The sequence below is a fragment of the Sphaeramia orbicularis genome, chromosome 5, assembly GCF_902148855.1.
Source record: "Sphaeramia orbicularis chromosome 5, fSphaOr1.1, whole genome shotgun sequence".
Lineage (NCBI taxonomy): Eukaryota > Metazoa > Chordata > Actinopteri > Kurtiformes > Apogonidae > Sphaeramia > Sphaeramia orbicularis.
The window spans coordinates 37,088,883-37,113,138 of record NC_043961.1 but is presented as its reverse complement, the minus strand read 5'-3'; the positions used below and the strand labels follow the sequence as shown (position 1 = coordinate 37,113,138).

Sequence of the window (24,256 nt, the reverse complement as noted above, 5' to 3'; positions counted from 1 at the left end):
AAACATGATTAATATAAACAAGAACAGTAATGTTGAAGGTTGAAAAATTAAAATAGTGAGAATGGACAGTGCATTCTTCAAACAACTGTATTTGCATGGAGTCATTTACCCTTTTGAGCATTTTGAGCAATTTGGTAATAAAAAAGTCAATAAGATGATGAAAGAATAATAAGTTAATAGAATAGAATAGAATAGAATAGAATAGAATAGAATAGAATAGCTTCTATTGTCACATTGTGTGCACAATGAAGTTAGGAGTAGGAATAAAACACCAATACTTCAGAAAATAAAAGAGTAGAGCAAATATAAAATTGCAAAAGCTAAAATAAGAAAATAGAGTATAAAATTTTAAAAAAGATAATAGAACTAAGTAGAATAGAAAAATTAAAAACAGACATAAAATATGAAACAATATGTGACAATATATATATCCATTAACAATATTAACAATATACATTACCTATGAGAATAATATCTATATCTATGAACTCAAGTCTAGATAAAAATAGTGCATTTACATTGTATATGTATATTGCATTGTTATTGCAAAACAGAAAATTATTGCACAAATTATTGCACATAATTCACATTTTGCAGGATTATTGAACATAATTGGAAGTGACTGTATGATGATATACTGTATGTGAGACTGGCAAGACTGCGTCAGTTTTAGTTGTCAGCATTTTGTTCAGTCATTCACCAGTCTTTCTCACAAATACAAGTTTTGAACAATTTCTTGATTCTATTAAAAATGTTCCAGTGTTGTCACGTGTGTATCTCTAAATCTGAGTTACACAGCATGAGCACTAACTAGGACTGAAACATAGTCCACTGCTTGGCCGGTCTGAACTCGGAAACTACAGTAACCACAAGAAATGGTTTGGTTTTCATACTATAGATGGAAAATATGCTCAACTTGCACACAAACTTTTTTTTTTTTTTTTAGATGGAATGGATTATTTCCCTTTCCCGCAGAATGTACTGCAATACCTCAGTAGTCTCCAGTGGCCTCTGATATGAACATTTCTAGGTTTTCTTCTGAAACTTGTCACAAGAGCAGAAAATAAAGAAATTTAAAAACACACACACAGCGACATTATAAATCCAGAATGGTTTATTGGTTTATCAATTGGCAGGTTTACCAAAGCACCATAAGAAACTATGTGAGCAGTAACTTTTCTTTATGTATATCAACCGCAGCAGAAAAATGCATTCAGGAACAGTAACGCATGAGGAGGGAACGATCAAAACACCTTCAAAAAGGGTCTGATACACCTACAAAAAAAACTTTGACAGCAGTTTTCATACTGTGTACATTGTGTTCTTCAATTTTTTCAGCTGGCTGTAATTCCCAGGGAACAGAGATTGAAATGAATCGAGCCACACTGACACACAGTGAGAGATGGGGGGAAGGGCAACAGAACACACTGCAGCCATGACCAGGGATTAGAGATGAACACACAGATACTCATGACTTCCATCTGAAATATCAGCCAGAGTTGTGCTGCTGCTGCACTGTGTGTGCACGTGCACATGTGGCGTGTGTGTAATCATGTTGTGGATGTTGTGGGTGGGTACGTGGGGGAGCAAATCAGCTTTGAGTTGTTGATCTGGAACAAAGTGGCTCAGGAAGCAAGCAGAGCTGTGATTTTATTCCCTAATGTTCATGAACATTTATAATAATCGGGGTTTAGAGTGCACAGGTTAGGCAGGACAGGCAGATTTAAGGTCTAAAGCAACTGAGAGAAACAGACACTAAAAAGTAGACAGAAATATGGCATGGCTTAGTGCAAACAAATGACAATGAGTGGATGACAACCATTACTTCTTTTCTTCACATGTTTCTAAATGATCACACAGTGCCAGCACACTTGCCTGGCTGATCTTTACACAGGAAGAGGAGGATGGATTTCAGTTGAGTGTGCAGCAGACACAGTCAATGTGTCCAACAGATTTCCCTGGGCTAGCAGCAGCAGAGGCTGCAGTCATACATCTTGGTAGGAGAAATGCATGGCTTTAACCATGTGAGAACTAATAGTGGTGACTACAGGTCATGATGACTGTACTGCTTCAGTTTTACCTCAAGGAGAAGTATCCTAACAGTGGGAAACAACACAACTGATCTTATGTTGCTCTATGTAACAAAGGGAGAATTCTTTTTCACAGTACTGTTTTTCTGTCTCAGTCACTTGACAAGAGCAAAGGAACTGTTAATCAAACACACACATGAAAAACATACTTGCTTAAGTACAACAAAGTAACTGTTCAGCTGAGAGAAAATCAAGTAAAAGAAGAATACCAAAGGGGCTTTGGTCCCGGCCCCACTTTTGTCCAAGTGCTTCACGACAGACTGCTGCAGAATATTAAACACAGGTGGTTTGCCAAAGACAAACATGGCGCTACAGCAAAATCTTACATTAAGAAAAATAAAACAGCTAAACTTCATAAACTATTTACATATTTTCGCTCAGTGCATAATGGATATCACTTCCATTTCTCTGTCAAATCTACATAACTACATATAGAAAACTCACTACAGCGTGAAACACACAGGCAAAGAATGCTTGTGTTTAGAAAATGGTACTCAATTGGTCTTGGCATCAGAAAGTCTCCAGCCAGCGCCATCCTTATTAAGTCACAGACAGACTTTGTTTACATGGAGACTGATGCTGAACTGCAGGCAGTGGAAGGTCCCGGCTCTTATTCTGTCTCAGGGGGTTGAAGTGCTCCCATCAGCATTCATGTGACTGTCAGTGGCAGTGCTAGAGGTTTAACCATGCACATACATTTAAACACTGTTTTTGTGATAGAAGAAAACATGCAGTATGAGACAGGAAAAGCTGGGACAGTACCAACAATTTGTGAAAAACAGAACATCCTTTGTGTGAAACTCAGGCTATTAGTAACTGCAAAGTTATCCATGTACCTAGCAACTTGCAAAACATTTTGGTTGCCTAATGTACCATTATCCATTCAAACCATGAGCATCCTGAGAGGAGAGTTAGCTTAGCTTTTCCAATCTAATAATACTTTAGCATTTTTATTGTCTGTGAGATTTCTCACATTTAAGAGACTAAATACACCTGCAACACCTTCTTTACTTAAGACTCACATTATAGCAGTATCCTGTTCTGCAATTTGACCCTCTTCAAGTTATAACAAATAAGAAAACCTGGAATATAACCTGAAGTGGGATTGTATATTGAGTTAGTAGATAATGTGGGCTACCATGAAAAAAATACTCTTACGAACTGTCAAAGAGTTGTCATTTGAGAAAATGAGGTGGCAGCAGCAAAGAGTGTTATGCCTGTTGGTGCATAATGCAGCACTTTCTATAATATGTGGTTTTCAGAAGTTTGGATATAAAAATACAATATAAAACAGATTTTTTTGGCATTGATTGTTAAACAGGTAGGTCAAAACACAGAAAATTAGCTATTAGTTACTTCTTGGCCATTTTAACTCATTCGGTTTCGAGCATCACTTCTTTGTGCCTCCTCATGAACATTCAGATTTCAGGCACTGACAACAGACAGCTATTTCCGAGCTCGCTGTCTCGCCAGACGCCTCATGAAGCAGCAGGTCACTGTTGCAATGATGACGATGCCCACAAATAACGCGGAGGAGACTCCAATAACCAGGGGAATGAGGAGGAGATCAGCGGCTGCAGGAAGAGGGAATAATAATAACAACAATAACTAATTAATTGGTTTTATTTTTATCTATATTACAAGAAACACTGGATGTTATTGCATTTTAATTCAGCCTATAACAGTTTGCAATTTTAATCTAATTCCAGAGGAGATTAAAAAATCATGAGCAAACAAGTTTCTATTATGTACATTGATTTGTTTGGTTAAAATTAATTCAGATAAAGTGCTTTTAAAATTCTGTCAGTATAAATATATTGATGACCGGAGAGTTAATGGACTGTGCTGCAGGATAAACTAAGAGCACAGACTGGCTTTGTGGTTCATTTATCAGGGCAGGAGGCCACATCCATTTAGCCCCAGTCTAGGTTTTGTCTGCATGTTACAATATGTAGAGCAGAAAGATTAGCAACTCATGTCACTGCCAACATGAATTTACTTCTCAAATGATCAAATGTAGACACTTTGTTTGCTCTAATGAATGAATTAATACGAAATATTAATTTGCTTAAGGAAAAAAATGGATGGCATTTAAATACATGAAAAGACAAGTGCAGCCGAGATGCCATGAAGACAATTTAACCAGTGCTACCCCCAGATATGACCAGATTAAAAGAATCTCTACCAATTGCATTGCCCTGAGGAGCTTATGAAGACCACACTGACTTTAAAACATTTTTTTTTACATAAGAAGCTTTAGCCAAGAAGAATAGAGTCCTGCAGCTAGATGAAAAAAAAACTAAAAAATGATTGTTGGAATGACTTTCTTCAGACACTGGATATGAACAAGAAGAAGAATCTGAAGAATCAGATACAAATCAGATAATGTGTGTCTGTACATATTTTATTTTTAGAAAAATAAATACGTTTCCTGCTCTGTAACTGACATTTCTGCTGATGAAAGACCTGCTTTAAGATTTACTGACCCTCTCTAAGTCAAGAGTAAATAACTGCCTCTTAATGAGCTCTGTTTGATTGTGGAGATCAGTTTTAGAATAATCAGTTACATCTGGGTGTGACGGTGATAACATTAAGTCACTGACAGTATGACCCCAAATCATCGACCTATCATCCCATTACACTGTGTTTGTATTGGAAGCCTCCGGGTATGTGAATATCTGTGTGTGTACTGGTTTTGTGAAAACTGACTAAAACATTAAGTTTAGCAAATGTCAAATTCTAACTAAACAACAAAAACAGATGCACTCACCACGGGCGTACAGGTAAACAGTCACAGAATTTGACTCTGCTCTGGCTCCGGTGTTGTACCAGCCTCCATGTGGGTCCTGACTCCACGCCTCTGCATGACATGCGTACATGCCCTGATCCTCGGGACTGGCCGTGTGGACCCTCAGTCTGTAGCTCACAGTCGACAGCCGGTCGACGCTGACCTCGCTGCCGTTGCCGTAGATCTTCACAACCCCATCATACATGAGAGCAGCGAGCAGTTTGGGCTTCTCTTCTACTGGGGGGTCCGGTGGAGAAATGTCAGATTCTGGCCTTTGGTCTTTGTTCAGAACTGGTTCGGGGATTGGCCAACGCAGCCAGTGGACTTGTGCCTGGGCGGGGCCTGTGGTTGTGATGGTGGCGTTGCAGATGAGGGTTATGGTGTTGCCTCGTTTCAATAGCGGGCCTCGAGGGAGCTGAGCCACAGCGGACACCACGACGTCTGTGGAGAAAAGGGACATTCAAACTGTTGGTTTTTTATTCTGTGAGTTTCTAACAAACCTCAGCAATCGCAGTTAAACTGGTGAGTTTTAAAACCATTATAGACCCAATTTATGACCTATTTGTTGTCCAATCACAGTTTGACTCCTAATGTGAGTATGGTTGAAGCCATTTACAAAGCACCTAATCCAGTACACTCTACTCCACTCTGCTTGGTTTTTAGAGTTTTCCATAAGGTGACAGTACCTGGCACCAGATACTTTGTTAGTACCTTCTCAACCAGGGTTCCAAGCGAGCCGAGTCAGGCTGAAAATGCGACATCAACAGACTGTAGGACACTGATTGGTCAGGGAATGATGTCACTGGATGAGTAATGATAGTGAACTTCCCGCCCCCCCAAGGTGGTATTCATTTGCAATGGAAACAACCAAAACAGAGGTGAGCTGAGTAGAGGCGAGTAGTACAAGCCAGTCAAAATTACATTTAAGACATACTGAAGTCTAAAATGTATTGGATTTTAGATTTTTAAGCATCCATGAAGTTGAAATATTCCACCCATGAAATATTTTTGTTGTTGTCTCAACTTTATCATAATACGATCATCTGAGTGAAGCTAATGACGTGACAAAGTACAGAGCAACTGCTTTAATTATTGTTACTGTCATTACTCTAGGATGCTGCAGTTGAAGAGCACGCCTGCTCAGCAAACCACTCTGAATAAAAATAAATAAAAATGAAGGATGAATACGTAGGGAGCCAAGCAACACATGCTCAGTGTGGCATATCCATATTTTAACCTAAGAGCCAAAGAACAACTAGAACACCACACTAAACTCTTATTTATCCTTGTGTTTTCTTTAGAGCTATTGTTCAGAAAATAAATAATGTTTCATTAAATCATTAGAAAGCTGAAGTCGGTTAAGTACAGCTGGGACACTGAGTCCTGCAGCAAAAACAAACCCAGCACCACAGTCAAATGGCACACAGCCCAGATATCTAAGCCACCAAAGATACTTCCTGAATCCATCATTTTTAAATAATTTTGCAGACCAAAGCATAAAAGTGCTCCCTAAATGGAAAACTTAGTCCCAATTCCCTCCTTGGCCCTAACCCTACATTCTGCATGCTCCCATGTAGTGTAGGGTGTCCCATTTCTTTTGCACTTTGAGGGGTAGTGAATATCTTGGCCTCGAAATGGATCTGAAATATGGAAGTTTCAGATGAAGGGAATGAAACCTATTAATGTAAATATCTTTGCAAATAATCATAAAAACATTTGACACTTTCTGTTGCATTAGGATGGTTTGTTTAATGTAACTCCAAAGGAATATGTTACTTAAATTCCCATAAAGTTGGAATAAAATATTTTTACCCCACTTATGAGATTATTGTGACAATGTGATTTATTATTGATAGCTAAAGTATAACTGAACAAGTACAAGTAGGAATAAAACAAGGAATGTGTCTAAAAACAATATTATTCCAACTTTATGGGTAACAGTTAGGGCTGGGTAATATGGAAAAAAATCATATCACGATAATTTTTTTCATATCTGATGATATCAATATGTATCACAATATAAATCAAATCACTCTTTTAGTCAAGCTTAAAGTTTCTGTTACTCATAAGTTAGTTGTGAAGACATCAGAAGGTTATTTTTTTATTTAAATATGATTTATTTTCTGTCAGAGGTTGATCATGACAGATGTGCTGAAGAACATTATACAACTGTTTCAGATAAATAAAACAGGTACATATATTTAAAACTAAACTAAAAGTCTGACCAGCAGGTAAAAGCTTTCAAATTTTAAAAGAGAACACAAACAAAACAGACCATCTTCACCAAACAATGCGGGGGGTATATATGTGGGGGTGCGTTCCGTAACTGCCAAAACTGGCGTAAACCAAAAATGAAACTTAACACGGTTTGAATGTCCGACTCCCGGCTTCTATGCTGCACCCTACTTTTCAGTCATCTGGTCGCCCGAGATCTTAGTCAAATTTTCTCCTGAGGGAACACTCATTACCTCCCGCTGTAGCCCAAACATTAGCGTGTGTGCTGCGGCTGCTCTTACACCTGTGCTGCATGCGTCAACCTAACTTGATGTAGCTCTAGCGCGATTGGTTCGGTGCAGCGCTACTTAAGTATGATTGGCTGTTCTTATGTCTGTCAAAATGAGGACGAATAAATTCTAGTGAAATTGTATCGTGCATGTCTCATATTTCTATCGAGGAAAAGTTATTTCGTAATATATATCGTTATTGTTTTATCGCCCAGCTCTAGTAACAGGGTAATATAGCAGCAAATTTTTCTGCACTTCCCTGCTCATCTGATATCATTACAAAGGAGATATAGCTCTGGACAGAACTATGTGTAAAATCTGGTCAGGTTTGGCACTATACAGGGTGGGGAAGCAAAATTTACAATGAACATTTAGTTGTTTTTTCTCAGCAGGCACTACGTCAATTGTTTTGAAACCAAACATATATTGATGTCATAATCATACCTAACACTATTATCCATACCTTTTCAGAAACATTTGCCCATATGAGTAATCAGGAAAGCAAACGTCAAAGAGTGTGGGATTTGCTGAATGCACTCGTCACACCAAAGGAGATTTCAAAAATAGTTGGAGTGTCCATAAAGACTGTTTATAATGTAAAGAAGAGAATGACTATGAGCAAAACTATTACGAGAAAGTCTGGAAGATACTATTAAAGAAGAATGGGAGAAGTTGTCACCCCAATATTTGAGGAACACTTGCGCAAGTTTCAGGAAGCGTGTGAAGGCAGTTATTGAGAAAGAAGGAGGACACATAGAATAAAAACATTTTCTATGATGTAAATTTTCTTGTGGCAAATAAATTCTCATGACTTTCAATAAACTAATTGGTCATACACTGTCTTTCAATCCCTGCCTCAAAATATTGTAAATTTTGCTTCCCCACCCTGTATGCTTTAATACACAGGTGTCAAACATGCAGCCCTGGGGCCAAATCCGGCCCGCCAATGGGTCCAGTCCGGCCAATAGGATGAATTTGTGAAATGCAAAAATTACACTAAGATATTAACAATCCTTTTAGTTCAGGTTCCACATTCAGACCAATTCAATGTCATGTGGGTCAAACCAGTAAAATACTATCATATGCTCCACATTTCTCTCTTTGTAAATGTAAATATTTTCATGTATTTACACTAAAACAGTATTAAGTAGTAAGTATAATTTCGCAAAAAATGTGAATAACCTGAAATGTAGTAAGTACAATTTTAACAAGATTCTGCCTGTTAGTAAATGTTTTGTGTGTTTGTAGATCCACTGTGATCTGTAAGTTATAATGTACATGTGTAAATGACAAACTGTGGCGTAATATTGTTAAAATTACATTTATTTTTTCAGTTTGTTCATGTTATTCACATCTTTTGAAAGGATAGTTTGTAGATGTAAACCTTTTCATAATGTAAATTTACTTTTTTCACTCTAAAACACAGAGGAAAGTTTGGAGTTGACTTTATACATTATTATGTTATTATTTTACTTGTTCGGCCCACTTCAGATCAAATTTTGCTGAATGTGGCCCCTGAACTAAAATGAGTTTGACACCCTTGCTTTAATATAAAATGTAAGTATTGTAATGCCATTATGTTAAACTCATGCTGTAACATTGCAACAAGTAGTGTCTCATTTCTAAGGTGACTGTTTCAGCCCCTACCCCTTGTAGCTCTGTTCTGAAAGGTCACTACAGGTATGGCCTTAATCATCAGTATAAAGAACAACCCTCACTAACGTTCATTAATTCACAGTTAAAATGCCAAAGTATGTTCCTCAGAAATCCTGATAAAAAATGCTTTGTCTTTGGTCAATATTTCATGTAAAAATTCAAATTAAACACATCCAAGTCAGATTAAAACATGTCCGTCACCACAACTCCATCGGATTTCCTTGTACAGGGAGTCAGGCAGATAACACATATAAACCTCTGACCCACTGACATCAGAAGGAGCGTCTCTCACCTTTGGTCTTCAGGTTGACGGTAACTCCCTCAGATCTCTGGGTGAAAGTGGCTGGAGTGGACGGACCAGGGTTTTTCCTTCCGGCATACACACTGACCATACATCGATACACTCCTGAGTCAGCGGGACGGGCTGAGAACAGCTTCAGAGAGTACTTCCCCACCGCCACTTTCTCCATGGAGCCGCCACTAGATCGGCTGAGGTCGTCTCCCCAGCTCACAATGCCGTCTGGGCTCATCCGGGCCACCTCCACCTTCATGAAATATGCATGCATATTAGGGTTTGTCATATCATTATAAGAGCTAAGTGCAGAGGATCCAGAAGAAAAAGAATCCAGTCTCATTCTAGTAAGAATAGACAGTGTTTTTTGAGAGACTTGACTGGCACAAAACTACGTAAGTGCAAAATATTTAGGAAAATAACAACAAAAACAAGATGTAAGACTTCCACCAAGAGAAAACCCTAATATATCCAAACAAACAACTATGAAATTTTCTGATTTTCTTTCATTTTAAAGCCCTATTTGCACAAGACTAGCTGTCTGATTGTCTGCATCTAGATTATCTGTGATGTTAATACTGTGTGAATCTGCCATGTCCATAATTTATAAGGTAATAATTCCATCATGAGCTACCTACACTGATTTCAACAAACACAGAGTTCCTGTGAGAATATTAGTCCCCTGTGATTGAACATCTCTGATTTGGTGAGATACAGCCAACATATTATCTACATCTACATTAACTATATCCCATTCTGCAGAACAACACTGGGACAGTCAGCTTTTTCCTAGAGCTTTAAACTCTGGAACTCACTGCCACTAAAATGTTCACCACCAGAACTAAATCTTGGCTAAAGAAAAAACAAAACTGTACCCATTTGTAAATAGTTTATTATCTGTGTGCTTTATTTATTGATTGATTTATTTATGTTTATTGATTTTATTAGTTTTAACTATTTGATTTTGTTTTATTTAGAGCATTGTTGCAGTTTTATGTACTTATTTATTGTTTTTAGTATGTCTTTTAATTGTTCTATTGTTTTTATGATGTGCAGCACTTTGAAAATGTTCTTGTTGTTGAAATGTGCTACATAAATAAAGTGGATTGGATAATGTGTAGGTGAGTAAGTAAATGAATGTTTTATACTATGTAAATCCACTGCAGTAATTATGGATAATTTAATTGTGTTTTTATACAGAACAGTGTTTTGCTGTTGTTTTTGACTATATAACGTACTGTAATGTACTGTAGTGCTGTGGAAAAGCCCAACCAGGGACAGGAGTTGAAAATAAGCACTAGCTATAAACTCTATATGCATCACATCAGCTGCAAGCCTGTAACTATGTTTGACTGCATTGTCCCTGTCAAACAAACAAACAAACAAATAAATAAATATCCTGGTTGAGGACTATAGATACTGGTTAGTGATATAAATTAAAGTTTTAAAAGCTTTCTGGTTGGAAATTTAAGTTATTCACCACAAGAGCAAACCTAAATTCTTCAGAAAAGCAACCACAAAAAAGTCTTATTACATACAGTAAGGAACATTTTTTTGTCTTTTAACAGTTATCTGTAGGTGGGGGTGTGTCTTTACATCAGAACATGGGACTAATCAGTAAATCTGAGTAAAAAATAGACTTTGCTTAGTTCATGCAAATGCTGCACAGGAAGCATGGCATGGGGGGTAATTTCCATATCATCTGAGATTACCCAGAGGTTATACTAGTCCAGTTCAAATAAGACCATAGACATTTATAAAACAGCAAGAAAGCTGATCCTGACTTTAAGAATATTTTTGGCCATTTGAAGACAGTATAAATGGGCTGTGAACACCACACTGTGATGATATTTTAAGTTAATAAAACAAATATTTTCGTAAACAGTCGGTTCTTTTACAAATAAAGTAGACCCAGAGCGGCATTATCACATTTTGGAGCTGTATTTTAGTTTAATGTTGTGTTGAATGTAACTCAGCTTCCCCTGAGGGAAAAATCTGGCTCTATTTTAGCTAAATGCTCCTCTGTGTTCAGCAGCCCATCACTAAATGTGTCTGTCAGAGATTTAGTAGCTCACTAAATGTGTTCTGTGGAGCTCAGGCAAACTCCACAGTTCATCACTATGACGGATCCCTGTATGCCTCGTCTCAGTTCCATTATGTTCCTTTACGTTGTTCTACGTGACACAGAGGGATTCTAATCAAAATATCATCCCTAAAAGTCAGCAGAATTCCAATGCCAATACCTCGACTCCACCAGTCCTGACAGAATCACTGCTGACGGAGCCCCTTTTCATCCACTGGACCAGCAGACCTGAGCTGACCTCAGACGGCAGCCCCAGGACCTCACAGGTCAGGATGAGAGGGGAACCGACCTGCAGGGTCACCTCCCCTTTGGGTGATGATGTAACACTCAGAGACTCCGCTGGAGAAAGAACACAAAAGAAAAAGTCAGTAAAAGAACCAGAAACCTCCCTGTTGTAGTCTCAAACAAGAACAGTAAGAATAGCACTATCAAAAATGTAATGTTTGATATGATTTAGTGTTTTCTTCACATATTTAGCTTATTTACCTGCTACACAACCATTTGTCTCTTACATTTTTACATGTTGTTAGTTGCATTACTATTTTAAAATATACTTTTTGTGCTTATGTTACTATAAAATAACATAAATACAACAAAAAAATTACAAGAAAATGATTTTTTTATACTGTAACAGGTGCAATTTCATATATTTGCGCAGGAATTTCCCTATGTGGAACTTTGATGCCTTCAGAAAGTGTTTTACATTATTTTACAATGTGACCAGTGTCTCATTCAACCACAACACTTCAGTAAACAACACAGATCTGCTCAATAATAGTCACATTATCTACAGACAAAAGAAGATATGTCAGACCATTGTATCACACAGACGACCGGGGTCAGGAAATACAGCACTAAGTAGTGCTTGTCAGTGGAAAAACAATGGAGGCTTTGATGAGGTTTGATGCCTCTACTGCAGACAATTTTACTAACAAACTAAAAATATTACCTCAACAACATCATGTTCCAAAACAAGGAGGGGTTCTTGCTTGCACACATTGTTTTAACACATCTTATTTATCATATATCCTATCTAGGAACTAAAATGTTTAGCACAAATTACAATGTAGGTTTCAATCAGGTTCACCATTTTTATCAGTTATAACTTCCCTTTTGAAAATTATCTTTCTTGTCATATATTATCTGTTAACACATCAGCATTCACTTCTGTGTGTCCGTAGAAGGAAAAAAAATGTTATTTAACTGATAAACAGATCACCAAATAATACTAACATCTGCTTTCAACTTCATTATAGTATGCAATAAAACAAGTGTTTAAATGTCTACAGAATGCTTATGTAGACTTTTAACAAACAAATATATTGGCTTCACTTCCTTTTTTGTAAAGGTAAAATAATTTGAGGAAGTTCTGCTAGACACACTGGAGAACAAGTCAGTCTGACCAAAAGATAGACATAATCTTTACAGGCTACAGAAAAACCAAAGTGGGAGAAAAGATCACTTAATCCTTTAGATCTACATGAGCTCTTTAGAGTTTAACCTGAGCCAAGAATCAAAACAACAGGCAGTTATCCAGCTGCTGAGCCAGATATCGACCAATCAAATCCAGCTGGATAAGCAACAGTCTCACGCTGTAAGAGCAGACATCCAGTCACAGTATCAGCTGTCCATCCACACAGGTAACGGGGCTGTGCAACATGATCATATACACTGTGTAAAGATAGAAAATGGTCTATTGTTTCATATTATTACTTTGTGGGGGATTTAATTATGTTGCAAATCACATTTTCTATTGCACTATTTTTTCAGCATTTGAATAACAAAGTCACAGATGCAGACAGGAAATGAAGGCATGAAGGCAACACAAATAGACACAGAGGAAAGTGAACGTGATATAGAATGGGGTCATTCTGAACAGGAGAAGGTCCACCAGCCAGGACAAACTGAGGAGCACATACTAAGGCTGGGAAATGCATCGAATTTATTCAGTTCATTGAGTTTAGAAAGAAATTGCTAAATATAAGACTATTTCTTCACAGACAAAAAGAGTCTTCAATCATCTTAGAATCTAATCGAATAAAATACAATAAGCCTTATTGTCATTATGTCCAGTTTATCTTATGTTCAGTTCAGTTTATGTAAACAGAAAACACTTGATTAAAATGGCAAATTGTCAATAACACTGAGAAAGCTAATAAACAAAGACTTCATCCTTAAAAACTTTATTTTCTGTCTGTATTGCCCTGCTCTAGTGGTGTGTATTCTTTAATCAGAATTTGTCCATATCACACAACATAAAGTAAATGAGAACCAAACCGGAGACAGCCAAAACAGAACACTCCTCATTTGCTGTTGCCAAGCAACCAACAACCAAAGCAGCAACCTGTCTACAACGTCTATAAACAGCAACCGATCCATTCATTAAATAAACCAGTCAGTCAGTCAGCCTGGAAACTACACATTCATTTAAAGTATAACCAGCCCAGTCCAAAATCTGGCAAAAGTCCAGTCAACCCAGCAGCAGCACAAGCCCAGGCCGACTGACGCCACTCCCATAGCAACGACAGAAAGAGTCAGGAGGCTTGAACAGACAAGTATAAACTGAACTTCAGATGTGTCAGTGTTTAGTCTTATCTTGTATTGTACTTAGTTTATGATGGCTGCTTTCCTTAGTGTGGGCCATAAATTATCTTCTGTTTGTTAAGTCACTGTATTTAATGTGCACACTTTGAACAATGATCTGTGTATAAAACAGTCATCTGTTATGCAATGTACTTGTTGGGAACTTGGCCCTTGCATCACACCATCACAGTTTTGGCAAATGTCAGCATCAACACTGGCACTGGGTCTTAGTTACACTCACCTAGTTGCTGAATGGTCAAGTTGCCAATATCCAGCGTCCTCTGTGCAATTTTCTGCCAGGATCGATCAGGGTCCAGAATCCACTGCGATGCTTCACAGAAATAAGAGCCACTGTCATCTGGCTGCACTGCTGTCATCTTCATCACGTACAAATCCTGGCCAGCCTCTCCATTTCTTTTCTCCAGCGTGATCTCTCCATTGTCGTACCGCGTCTTGTACAAACGTCCGGGGACAACCCCTAGAAGCTTGTCGATGGAGATAATCTCCCTCACGTTGCTGACCTCCCCGCCTGCCCCGCCTCCCAGACTCTCTCCTCCACCACGCTTTCCAAACATGATGGACAGATGAGTGAGCTGCTCCGATTGGATGCTGGCTGAACAAGTCAATGTTAGTTCCGCCCCCTCCGGCATGGGCTGGCCAGTGAGTGCACGCGAGTAGCTGATCTGCAGTGTGTCAGGGATCACTGTGGGCATACAAAGGGGCAAACACAGACAGTTATATTACATTAAGCTGCTGCTGGAGCCAGATGGGAGGAAAAAAGATGCCAAACTGAATTTCTATTGCCAGTTGTTTCGACCTTTCTATATTGAGAACACAACTCAAAATGACTGGAAGCCATTTACCACCCAGAACTTTGCCTTACAAAGGAGGATTAGTGAGATGTTATGACAAAAGCATAACCATAATCCTCTAAACATAAACTTAGTAACACACAACAGAACTGATGGCCATATGAAGTACAATTATCAAAATATTTTTGACAGTTTGAGCAAGTGGATTATAGTGAAAACATAAAATTCAGAGAAACAGAAACAGAAACAAGGAAACAAAGTACAGACTCCAGATAGTGAGTATAAATAAAAGGAGGAATGTTGCCTTGCACCAAGTTAAAGACATAGTGTGATTCATCTAGTGGGTGATGTAATGCAGTTGCTGATAAAATCCTCCACACTTCTCACTCTGGGCTTCACAAACAGGACAGTTTCCTGGTTTCAGGCTGATGTCACAATGAAACTACTTCTACTGTATAGTTTCAACCATAGGAGCATCTGAAACATTTTGAGACCAGTTGTCTAATGCTGTTACGGTTTGTGTGTTAGGTTTCTATTGGAGCTGCATAATATATTGTTTGAGCATCGTCATCGCAGTGTACATGTACGCAATAGTCACATTGCAGGTCCCACAATGTAGGAGGCAAATTAACTCAACGTGTTCTCATCTAAATTCATCCTGGATACCTGACACACATTGCGCACAGCGATCCACCTATCACAATTGTTCTTAATCAGTTTGCCGAAGCAGACCATGCCCCTGCACATGGAGTGAGTTGCTGGTAACAACATTGAAAAATGAGCAACGAACAAGAGAAAATCACCAAAAACAAAGATTTGGTCCCAAAAAGAAAAGCAACATCAGTTATCTGGAATTATTTCAGCTATAAGAAGGATGATATTGAAACACGTGTTCTGTGTCGATAGTGTTTTGCACCTGTTGGCACAACGAGAGGTAACACAACTAATTTGTTTGACCATTTACACTGGCATCACACAACTATTATATCTTCCTAAGTATTTTTTCATATTGCAATATATATGTCGCTGGGTTAAAAAAAATCGCAATGTCAGTTTTTTCCAATATCGTGCAGCCCTAGTTTCTATGCTACCTAGACACTAGACACTACCTAGACCTAGACACTTTTCAATAATTCATGCAATTTAGACTTTGTGTCTGTGAGACAGTCAATCTGTCAGCATGTTTACACAAAAACTGCACCAAAGGATCACATTTGTATTAAAGAGGGATTGTTTCTCACATTCTTTAACACTGGATATCCCCTAGCTAGATTATGATATATAGTGGTGCCACTTATATAAACAAATCAATATACTAAAAAACTGATCTGCAACTGGTACAAACTGAAGATATTTAAACTGATGAAAATACTCCAATCTCGCCCATTTCACATTCAATAAAAACATGATAATAGTAAACTGTGGTTAATTATCTTAAGCTTCAATCCCAGGCATCACTGTGAACCAGTCAGATTATTTACTTGAATCAACCAAACACTCCCCTAATGTTTATATCATATCACTTTACTAATGTTATCAGATCATAATTTGCTTATCTATAAATAACATGCTAAAGATCTTCACAGAGGCTATCTTATCGTTATGAAACTGGTTGTGTGTTGAAAATAGTTGTGTATTCACAGAACTGAGCCACTGCTTCCATAGGACTCCATTCAAACAGATGAGCTTCTTGGTCTCCTTTCAAACACCGGCGGTGACAGTTATACCCAGAGACTGAAATATTGCATCTTAATTAGAATATCATTGTCACAAATTAAAATGAAGACATTTCTTACTACAATAAGTTTGTTACACTAAGCATTGGCACCAAAAGGAGGAAGACATACATTATAATTGTTTTCTTTGCAGTTTAATCCTTTATTCATTCACTAATTTTCTGAACCCGCTTTATCCTCACTAGGGTCGTGGGGGGGTGCTGTAGCCTGTACCCAGGTACCTATGAGTAAAGGCTACAGTTGAATTATATTGTGGAAAGAGAAGAAGAGTCTACATACTCTGAGTGCCCTTCTGGTATTTTTGGTGTTCACTGTGTTTTTTCCTACTGACACTCAGTGTTGCTTTCATTTTATGTGAAGTGTATTCTGGGTTGAATGAAGATATTATGTACCTTTGACAGTCACTGAGTCGCTGTAGTTCCCTTGGTAGGTGGTGTCTGTGCTGGGTGTGTAGCACTCATACTTCCCCTGGTCTTCAGATCGGAGCCTGTGGATCACCAGCCGGACCTTGTCCCCAGAGTCCCGCTCCACCCTCACCTCTCCACTGCTCACCCTGGGCAGAAACGGAGCGTAGGGGAAGCCTTTATCCCTGGTGGACACCACACCCATCTGCCTTCCTCCAGCATCATCTCTGTACAAGAACCACTCGAACTCCTGTGTGCGTGGGCCTTCATATCCGGATACGACACAGGGCAGGGAGAGGGGGAACCCTGCTACACGGTACAGGGGTCCATTGGGAAGGGTCACATCACGGCATACAGCATACTGGAGCACTGTGAAAGAAAAACAGAGAGACGGGAAGAGGGTTAGATGATGATGACCTGGCAGGAAATGTCGGACACAGTAATAATGTCAGTGGTTCATTTCAGTGGGTCACAGTCTTCCTTGCAGCGTGTTTGGTCCATGGACTCATCAATCAATAACCTCAGCTGATGACCAACTAACAGGAAATCAATACTTTAAATAGCAGTGAAAAAAAACTCCAGGGCTAGGGCTGGGCCAGTGCTGCGTATTATCACATATTCAGTAAACAACACAGTTACGTCACCGAGGTTCTAAGCTCAGTAGCTAATTACTTCAACTGATTACAGGAAACAGAAATATCAATTCCTGAAAAGAGGAGTTTGCAATTTTACAAGGAGTACTACAGTTGTGATAAGAGAGCACAGATAGCAGTGCAGATTGTACAGATTAATCCTGCAGGTTGTTGCTCATAAACTCAAGTAGAGGTTGACTAATAGTAGCTGGCGCAACAACAATAGTTTGGAGCAAAAAATGACGACAGCTGTATAACTGGCTTATATAAAGTCATTAATACCTGATGAAGATGGAACTCAAAACTAAGTATAAAAAAAAATCCCACACAAACAAAAAAGGACAGAACTTGAAAATACAGTCATTCCTTCTCTAACTCTCTCATCTCTTTCCAAATTAGACAACTAAATATTAATATGGATGAAGGTGATACAGTATCATGCTTATATGGATATATTTAACCCTCCTATTTAGCATGGGCAATATATTGAATTCATTTGATTAATTGAGGATTTTGCTTGTTGTCATATATTAATTATGAATGTGTTTCTGCAGTCAAATACAGTATGTCATATAGTTTGAGTAAAGAAAGAGTGTTTCTGAATAATGAGTTGATATAGCCATAAAACAATCAAATAAAATTATAAATCGTCCATAAAATTGAAGAAAAAATTTCCAAATTAACAGCTCTACACTTACATGTCTGAGAACATTTGAAATGTGCATTATTATCCTCTAAGACCACTGGAAATGGAACAGAGTGAATGTTTGCCTAGTGACACTAAAAAAACTACCAAACACTGCAACTTTAATGACCAAAAGGCTATCTCTAAACCCAACTTTTGGACATAATGAAATTGCTGTGGTTACAGTACTTTCTAATTTCTGTCTAAAGCCAATGCTTGTTACTATATTTTACTCAAAACTACTTTTTTATTACTAAAAAGTCTGGTAATTACTAAAACCATGTGAATCTATGTTAGAAGGACTAGGAACGAATATCTTGTCTTGACGGTAGAACTAGAGTGTGATTGCAGAGTTTACGAGGTGCAGTGAATGTGCCATGAATTCCATGTTCATGTTTGTGCTTCAGCAGCAGGAAACGAAGCAAAGCCCTTGTAAATGAAACCAAAAGGCAGAACAGACTGTCAGCTCAGTTCTTTAATTCAAGAGCTCTTTTTTTACAATCATTTACATTTCTGAGATTTACCTACAAAACAATAAATATACCGTACTTTGCATTTATTTCTGCTCTGTGAGCTGATATCTGAACAGTTCCTTCTTTCTGCGGTAATTAAAAATAGGTGCTTAAAATTAGGCTCTATACTGTGAGCAGCTGTATTGTTCAATTTCGAAAAAGGCGTTGCATCTTAGTGGTCAGTAGAGGTGTCAAAACTATTCACATTCATTACTCAGGTACAAGTATAGATTCTAGGGTTTAAAAAGACTTCTGTAGAAGTTGAAGTATCAATCCAAGTTTTTCACTAGAGCCCGACTGATATGGGATTTTTGGGGCCGATGCCGATACCAATACTGGGGGCTAAAAAAGCCGATATCCAATATATCCCCTATCGGATATTGGCCGATATATGAAATAAGAACACTGATCTACACAGGATATAATAATCTTATATTAGATAATTGTGGACAGGTGGATAAACAGTTGCATAAATCTTTGTTTATCTCACAAATATAATTTACACAACTTTCAAATACAAACTATGCAATCACAAAAATAATTAGAGCAAAAAATATGACTTACCACACAATTATGTTTTCCCTCACAAATTTTGATGTGCCTGCCTCACGGCACTACAACTTCTTATGTGGACTAAGGACTAAACTGAGCATGTGCAGCATGAATTAGGTGAGTCCTAAGTTGTTCCTGATTGAAGCAATTGCAAGAGTTACAACTGACCTGTGTTACAACTGTCCCCAGTCTCCCCTACACTATTAACACCCAGATGTGCCTGCAGAATGAAACTGTGAGGTAGACATGAAGTGCACGGACATGGGTGTGGGGGTGAATACTTCGTAAGACGAGGGGGGGGTCCGTGATTTTTGGAGCCGGGGGGAGGGTTAGCGGTTCATCCTTGTCAGGGCATGCGGTAGCGGTCCGTGATTTTCACCAGGGTGGGGGGTCGGAGCAGGGGGGATAAGCAGTCCATCCTTGTCAGAGCGCGTGACCGGGGTGGGTGGTGTAGCTCCGTGATTATGTGACTGTGTGTGGAGGGGTGATAGCATTATTGTCCCAGCAGGAGTGAAAGTGAAACTAACTCGCTTTAAACTTCCTCTTATTCTCTGGGCAGCACGCACACACAGGAGCAGCGAGTGACAGAATCTCCACACAGCAAAAAAACTTATATATCGGCTACATTGGCTACATATTGGCCGATGCTGATTAATTGGTGATACGCAATAATCAGTCTGATTAATCAGCCGGCCGATTAATCGGTCGGGCTCTACTTTTCACTCAAGTAAAAGTATAAAAGTACTGGTTTCAAAACTACTTAAAGTATAAAAGTAAATGTAAGGACAAAAAAAATGCCATTAGGACAAAGCTTACGTGGTTTCTCAGGGGCCTATAGTGCACTTCCCCACCTCCCCAAAAAACATTTTTGTAAAGGCCAGAATGACTATAATGTTATATTAAAATGTTAGCGTTGAAACATTTGGGATGCACTAGTCTCCCTGTTTCAGCCGCACATATGCCCATTGAAAATGAACACATTTGAGTCCAATGCAAATGTATTAAAGAACCATATATGTGTACTACTGAGCATTAACATGTGTTTCATGGAGTGGAAGATATGATGACTAGTTGAATACAAGTATCGGAATGGTGCAAAAAGTCACAAACCAATAGGGTGTCGGAATGGTATATGTTTATACTTGTCATCCAACCACAATCAAATTCACCCTATCTGGATGGCGCGATTTATCTGGATAGTTTTTTTTTTTTAAATTTGAATGATGACAAGCTGGGATGAAAACAAGCCAAAATTAAAGAGGAGTAACGAGGCTATATTTATAATGTAAGGAGTAGAAAGTACAGGTAATTGCGTGAAAATGAAATATAACGAGTAGAAGTAAAAAGTCGGCTGAAAAATAATTACTCCAGTAAAGTATAGATAACCAAAACTTCTACTTAAGTAAGGAAACTAAGTATTGTACTTTGTTACTTGACACCTCTGGTGCTCAGAGAAGCAGAATCCAAAGGTCACTGTGTGTTTTAATGGAGGAAGCAGAACCTGATACTCTGTCTCCAGTCCAAACCATGGTGATTCACACTGAAATAGTCAAAAGAATTTATTCAGGGAAAAAGGGAAAACTGAATGTGTCCTATCCTCGTCCATCTACTGGTAACATGGCAGATACAGGATGAGCAGAAATATTCAGTGCCAGTGCTTGAGGGGAAGAGCAGCGAGGCTCAGGTTCAGAGTCTCATTATCTGGTTCCACTTCCTCTTGAAATCTCTGAAATAGTTACGGATAAAAAAAACCTGAGCTTTTTTTTTTGTGTAAAACCCTTTGTCAGAGCCACAGGCACTGAAGCGTCTTTCCTTTTCTGTTCTGACTCGCCTAAGGGTCTTTGTCAAAATTACTCAGATGGTCGTTCTCGGTGAGTCAAAGGAAAAGATGACATTTAAGAGGGGAGACATGACGGGGGCTTTACTCTTTTCATTAACGTCTACAGCTTCTATTCAGCTGTGGACGCATAATGGAAGTAAACAGTTAAATATCCTCAGAATTTCAGGCAAGAATGTAATCTGAGATGCCACCAGACGCAGGACAGGAGCTACAGAGTTGATTTAAAATCTCAACTTCTTCTATAAACAAGGTTTTTAGTTTCACCAGCACAGGCTTAAGCAGATTGCACTGAAATATAGATATTCTCCTGACATTTCTCACACACACAAACCAACGAGAGAAGAAAATGCAAGGGAGTAACCTAAATTTTTGAGTATCCAGTGGGATGGGGAAAGCAGCCAATTTCATTTTTCTCTCATTATTTTGACAAATGAACATGTGAGAGATGATTTATGCTAAAAGAAAACCTACGTATAATCAATATCATTGCTTTAATCAGGAGTGATTTAGCTGTGCAGCAGTTTAGACAGGAAGAAATGAGTTCACTTAAGGGTTCACCAGTCAATCAAAAACTATAAAGTCTGGTATTATTGGTTAGTTTTAACTACAAGTGTGTAAAAGGTGAGATGTGATCAGAACCCCCTCTCAATGCAGACACATACAGACTGAAGTAAAACACAAACAGCACGCCCTTCACCTCATCTACAGGTGATAACTACCTGAACAACTAGAAATACAAGATAGGTGCGTTTTGGCACACGTCACCTCTGTGTGTGTCAGGCCTTAAAACAACTGGAGCTTTCTCACAGTCTGAGTCGTGGCCCGATAACAACACACCCATGATGACATGGGAGACTAGAGGGAGGCTTAAGCGGATCAGGCCCTAATTAACATTGGGCTGGGACTGATAGGGCTGGGGGACACCACAGCCTGTGACAATGCTCAATACTTTCTGGATGACATAGGCTGCAACAGCGGAGGTGCAATTTTCTTATCAAGAGCTCACAGTGAGATGAAGGAAAGTGATCCAATGTGGTCCCAAGGAGGATATTAGAGAGGCTGAGTGAAATTTCATTCAGTACATACTAGTATAAACTCTGACTGACCTATATCTGTGACATACAAGTTTACCAATGAACAGAACAGTGTTAAAAACTCTGTAGCTTTGATCCTTATTTTTCCCTTTGTTTTGTTTCAGCCAAAAAAACTGATTTGAATTGACTTTGCTTTGTACTAAACTTCTCCTTTGTGAGTTGTGATGTTCTCCCTGAACTTAAATATAGAACCTGCCCTTTTCAGCAGGTGCATTTTCCTGTTATCTTCGTTCTTCATCAGTACTTCACTAGGGGTGTGTATTGGCAAGAATCTGGCAATACGATACAAATCACAATACCAGGATCACGATACGATATACTGCGATATATCATGATACTATTAAAAAGGCATTTTTTTTTGTTTGTTTCTTTTTTTTTATGATTATTTCCTTGAAGAATTGAATTACACCAGAAATCTGCAAAAAAAAATACTAAACACATTTTTATTTGATCACAACAGGATCTAATGTTATATCACAAAATGTTCCAGTGTTTAAACTGAAATTCTGTTTTACAGACATTACAGTTTAAGATCCTGTTCAAATGTTCATATTCTATTAGTTCACAACTAACATCAGAACATTATTTTAGTTCAATCCCAACAAAGGAACTAACATTATTTAATAAAACAGTCTTAAATAACAATAAATAAAATATAAATAAAAAAAACAAAAATGAACCTCCACAATATCTGCATTTAAATAAATACCTAAAAATATCAATACAGTACTTTTTAATATCGATACGGTATTGTGAAATGAAATATTGCAATATATTGTAGAAACGATATTTTCTTACACTCTTATACTTCGCTGATATTTCAACAAAGCTGGTACAGGAATTTACTTGGCTTAAAGTCATATACAGGTACATGAGCTTATTAAAACTGTAGATGTACAAACTAAAAATGATCACAATATACAATAATTAAAAAAAATAATGGGATGATATTAGCATCACATGTGTGATAGTTCTATTTATTGGTGTGAAGGGAATCTCTTCATATCAAAACACCTGTTTCACTGGGAGATATGGTACAGCATCTACAAAAGAGAACCAGCCACTTCTGCATTTTGATTGTAGATAATAAACCTGCAAACCACAGCAATGTGTCAAATGCTGAGAACTCTCCATAAAAGATGCAGAAAAATGCAGACTATGACTTGAAAATACAAGGCAAATGAATGGTGTGATAGGTAAGCATTGATAAACTGATGGAAGTGTGACAGATGGTTGGTGGTTTTAGTCTATAGACGCTCTACACGGGTCCATGCAGACTGCACTCACCCCCATGCAGAAGAACGAATAATACTGTTTTCATCGAAGCCATCACGGTCCTCATCTATCCCCCCCGATGTCCAGATGGATTATGTTGACTCAGATTTCTGTCTTCGTGTTTCTCTTGTCGTTTACCGCCGATCATACTTCATCCTGCCGTGGACACCAGCTGTCGTCAAACGGTACAACAACAGAAACAGGTCGGATTATTTTCGAGGGAAATAAATGATCATCTATAACAGTGTCTCAGAACTAACAGCCTGCACACACAGCAGAGTTAGCGCCATCAGCTCCAGACAAGGAGAATGGATCTGAGCAGAGGGTTATGGATGGAAGCTGCTAATTCAATCACCTTTTTCATGCACCGTCGCATCTTGGTCAACAGGCCGACGGCTCCATTATATCCCGGTTTGGGTTCAGATTATACCGCTCCGACAGACATGCCGTCCAGCCCAGTCATGGAGTGGCTGGCAGTGCATCACAGGGGGTTGGGATGGAAGGGGGAGGGGGAGTGGCCGGCAAGGAAAGGGGGAGGGGAGTGGTAGCTCCGTGAGGGCTGGCGCCATTGGACAAAATAGGGACGGTGACATTTTCAACCAATGAGAAAACAGAAAGGTTAAAGACGGAAGAGATTTAAATGTCAACGCCTCTTATTGAACCGCACGAGGGCGCCAGAGAGTAATATACCCTACATGTATGGTATGTGTGAAATAAA

General features: G+C 38.5%; 1 protein-coding gene across 1 annotated transcript; it reads right to left on the bottom strand.

The window, feature by feature from the left end:
• Window positions 1-1,096: 1,096 nt before the first annotated feature.
• On the bottom strand, window positions 1,097-24,027 carry igsf8 (immunoglobulin superfamily, member 8). The gene is made up of 8 exons (XM_030133298.1): window positions 23,894-24,027; window positions 23,551-23,710; window positions 16,937-17,317; window positions 14,238-14,699; window positions 11,574-11,752; window positions 9,331-9,583; window positions 4,861-5,319; window positions 1,097-3,664 (listed from the first exon to the last, which is right to left on the bottom strand). The coding sequence occupies exons 2-8, from the start codon at window positions 23,603-23,605 to the stop codon at window positions 3,537-3,539; spliced, it is 1,917 nt and encodes a 638-aa protein (XP_029989158.1). The 5' UTR covers window positions 23,606-23,710; window positions 23,894-24,027; the 3' UTR covers window positions 1,097-3,536.
• Between the last annotated feature and the right edge of the window lie 229 nt (window positions 24,028-24,256).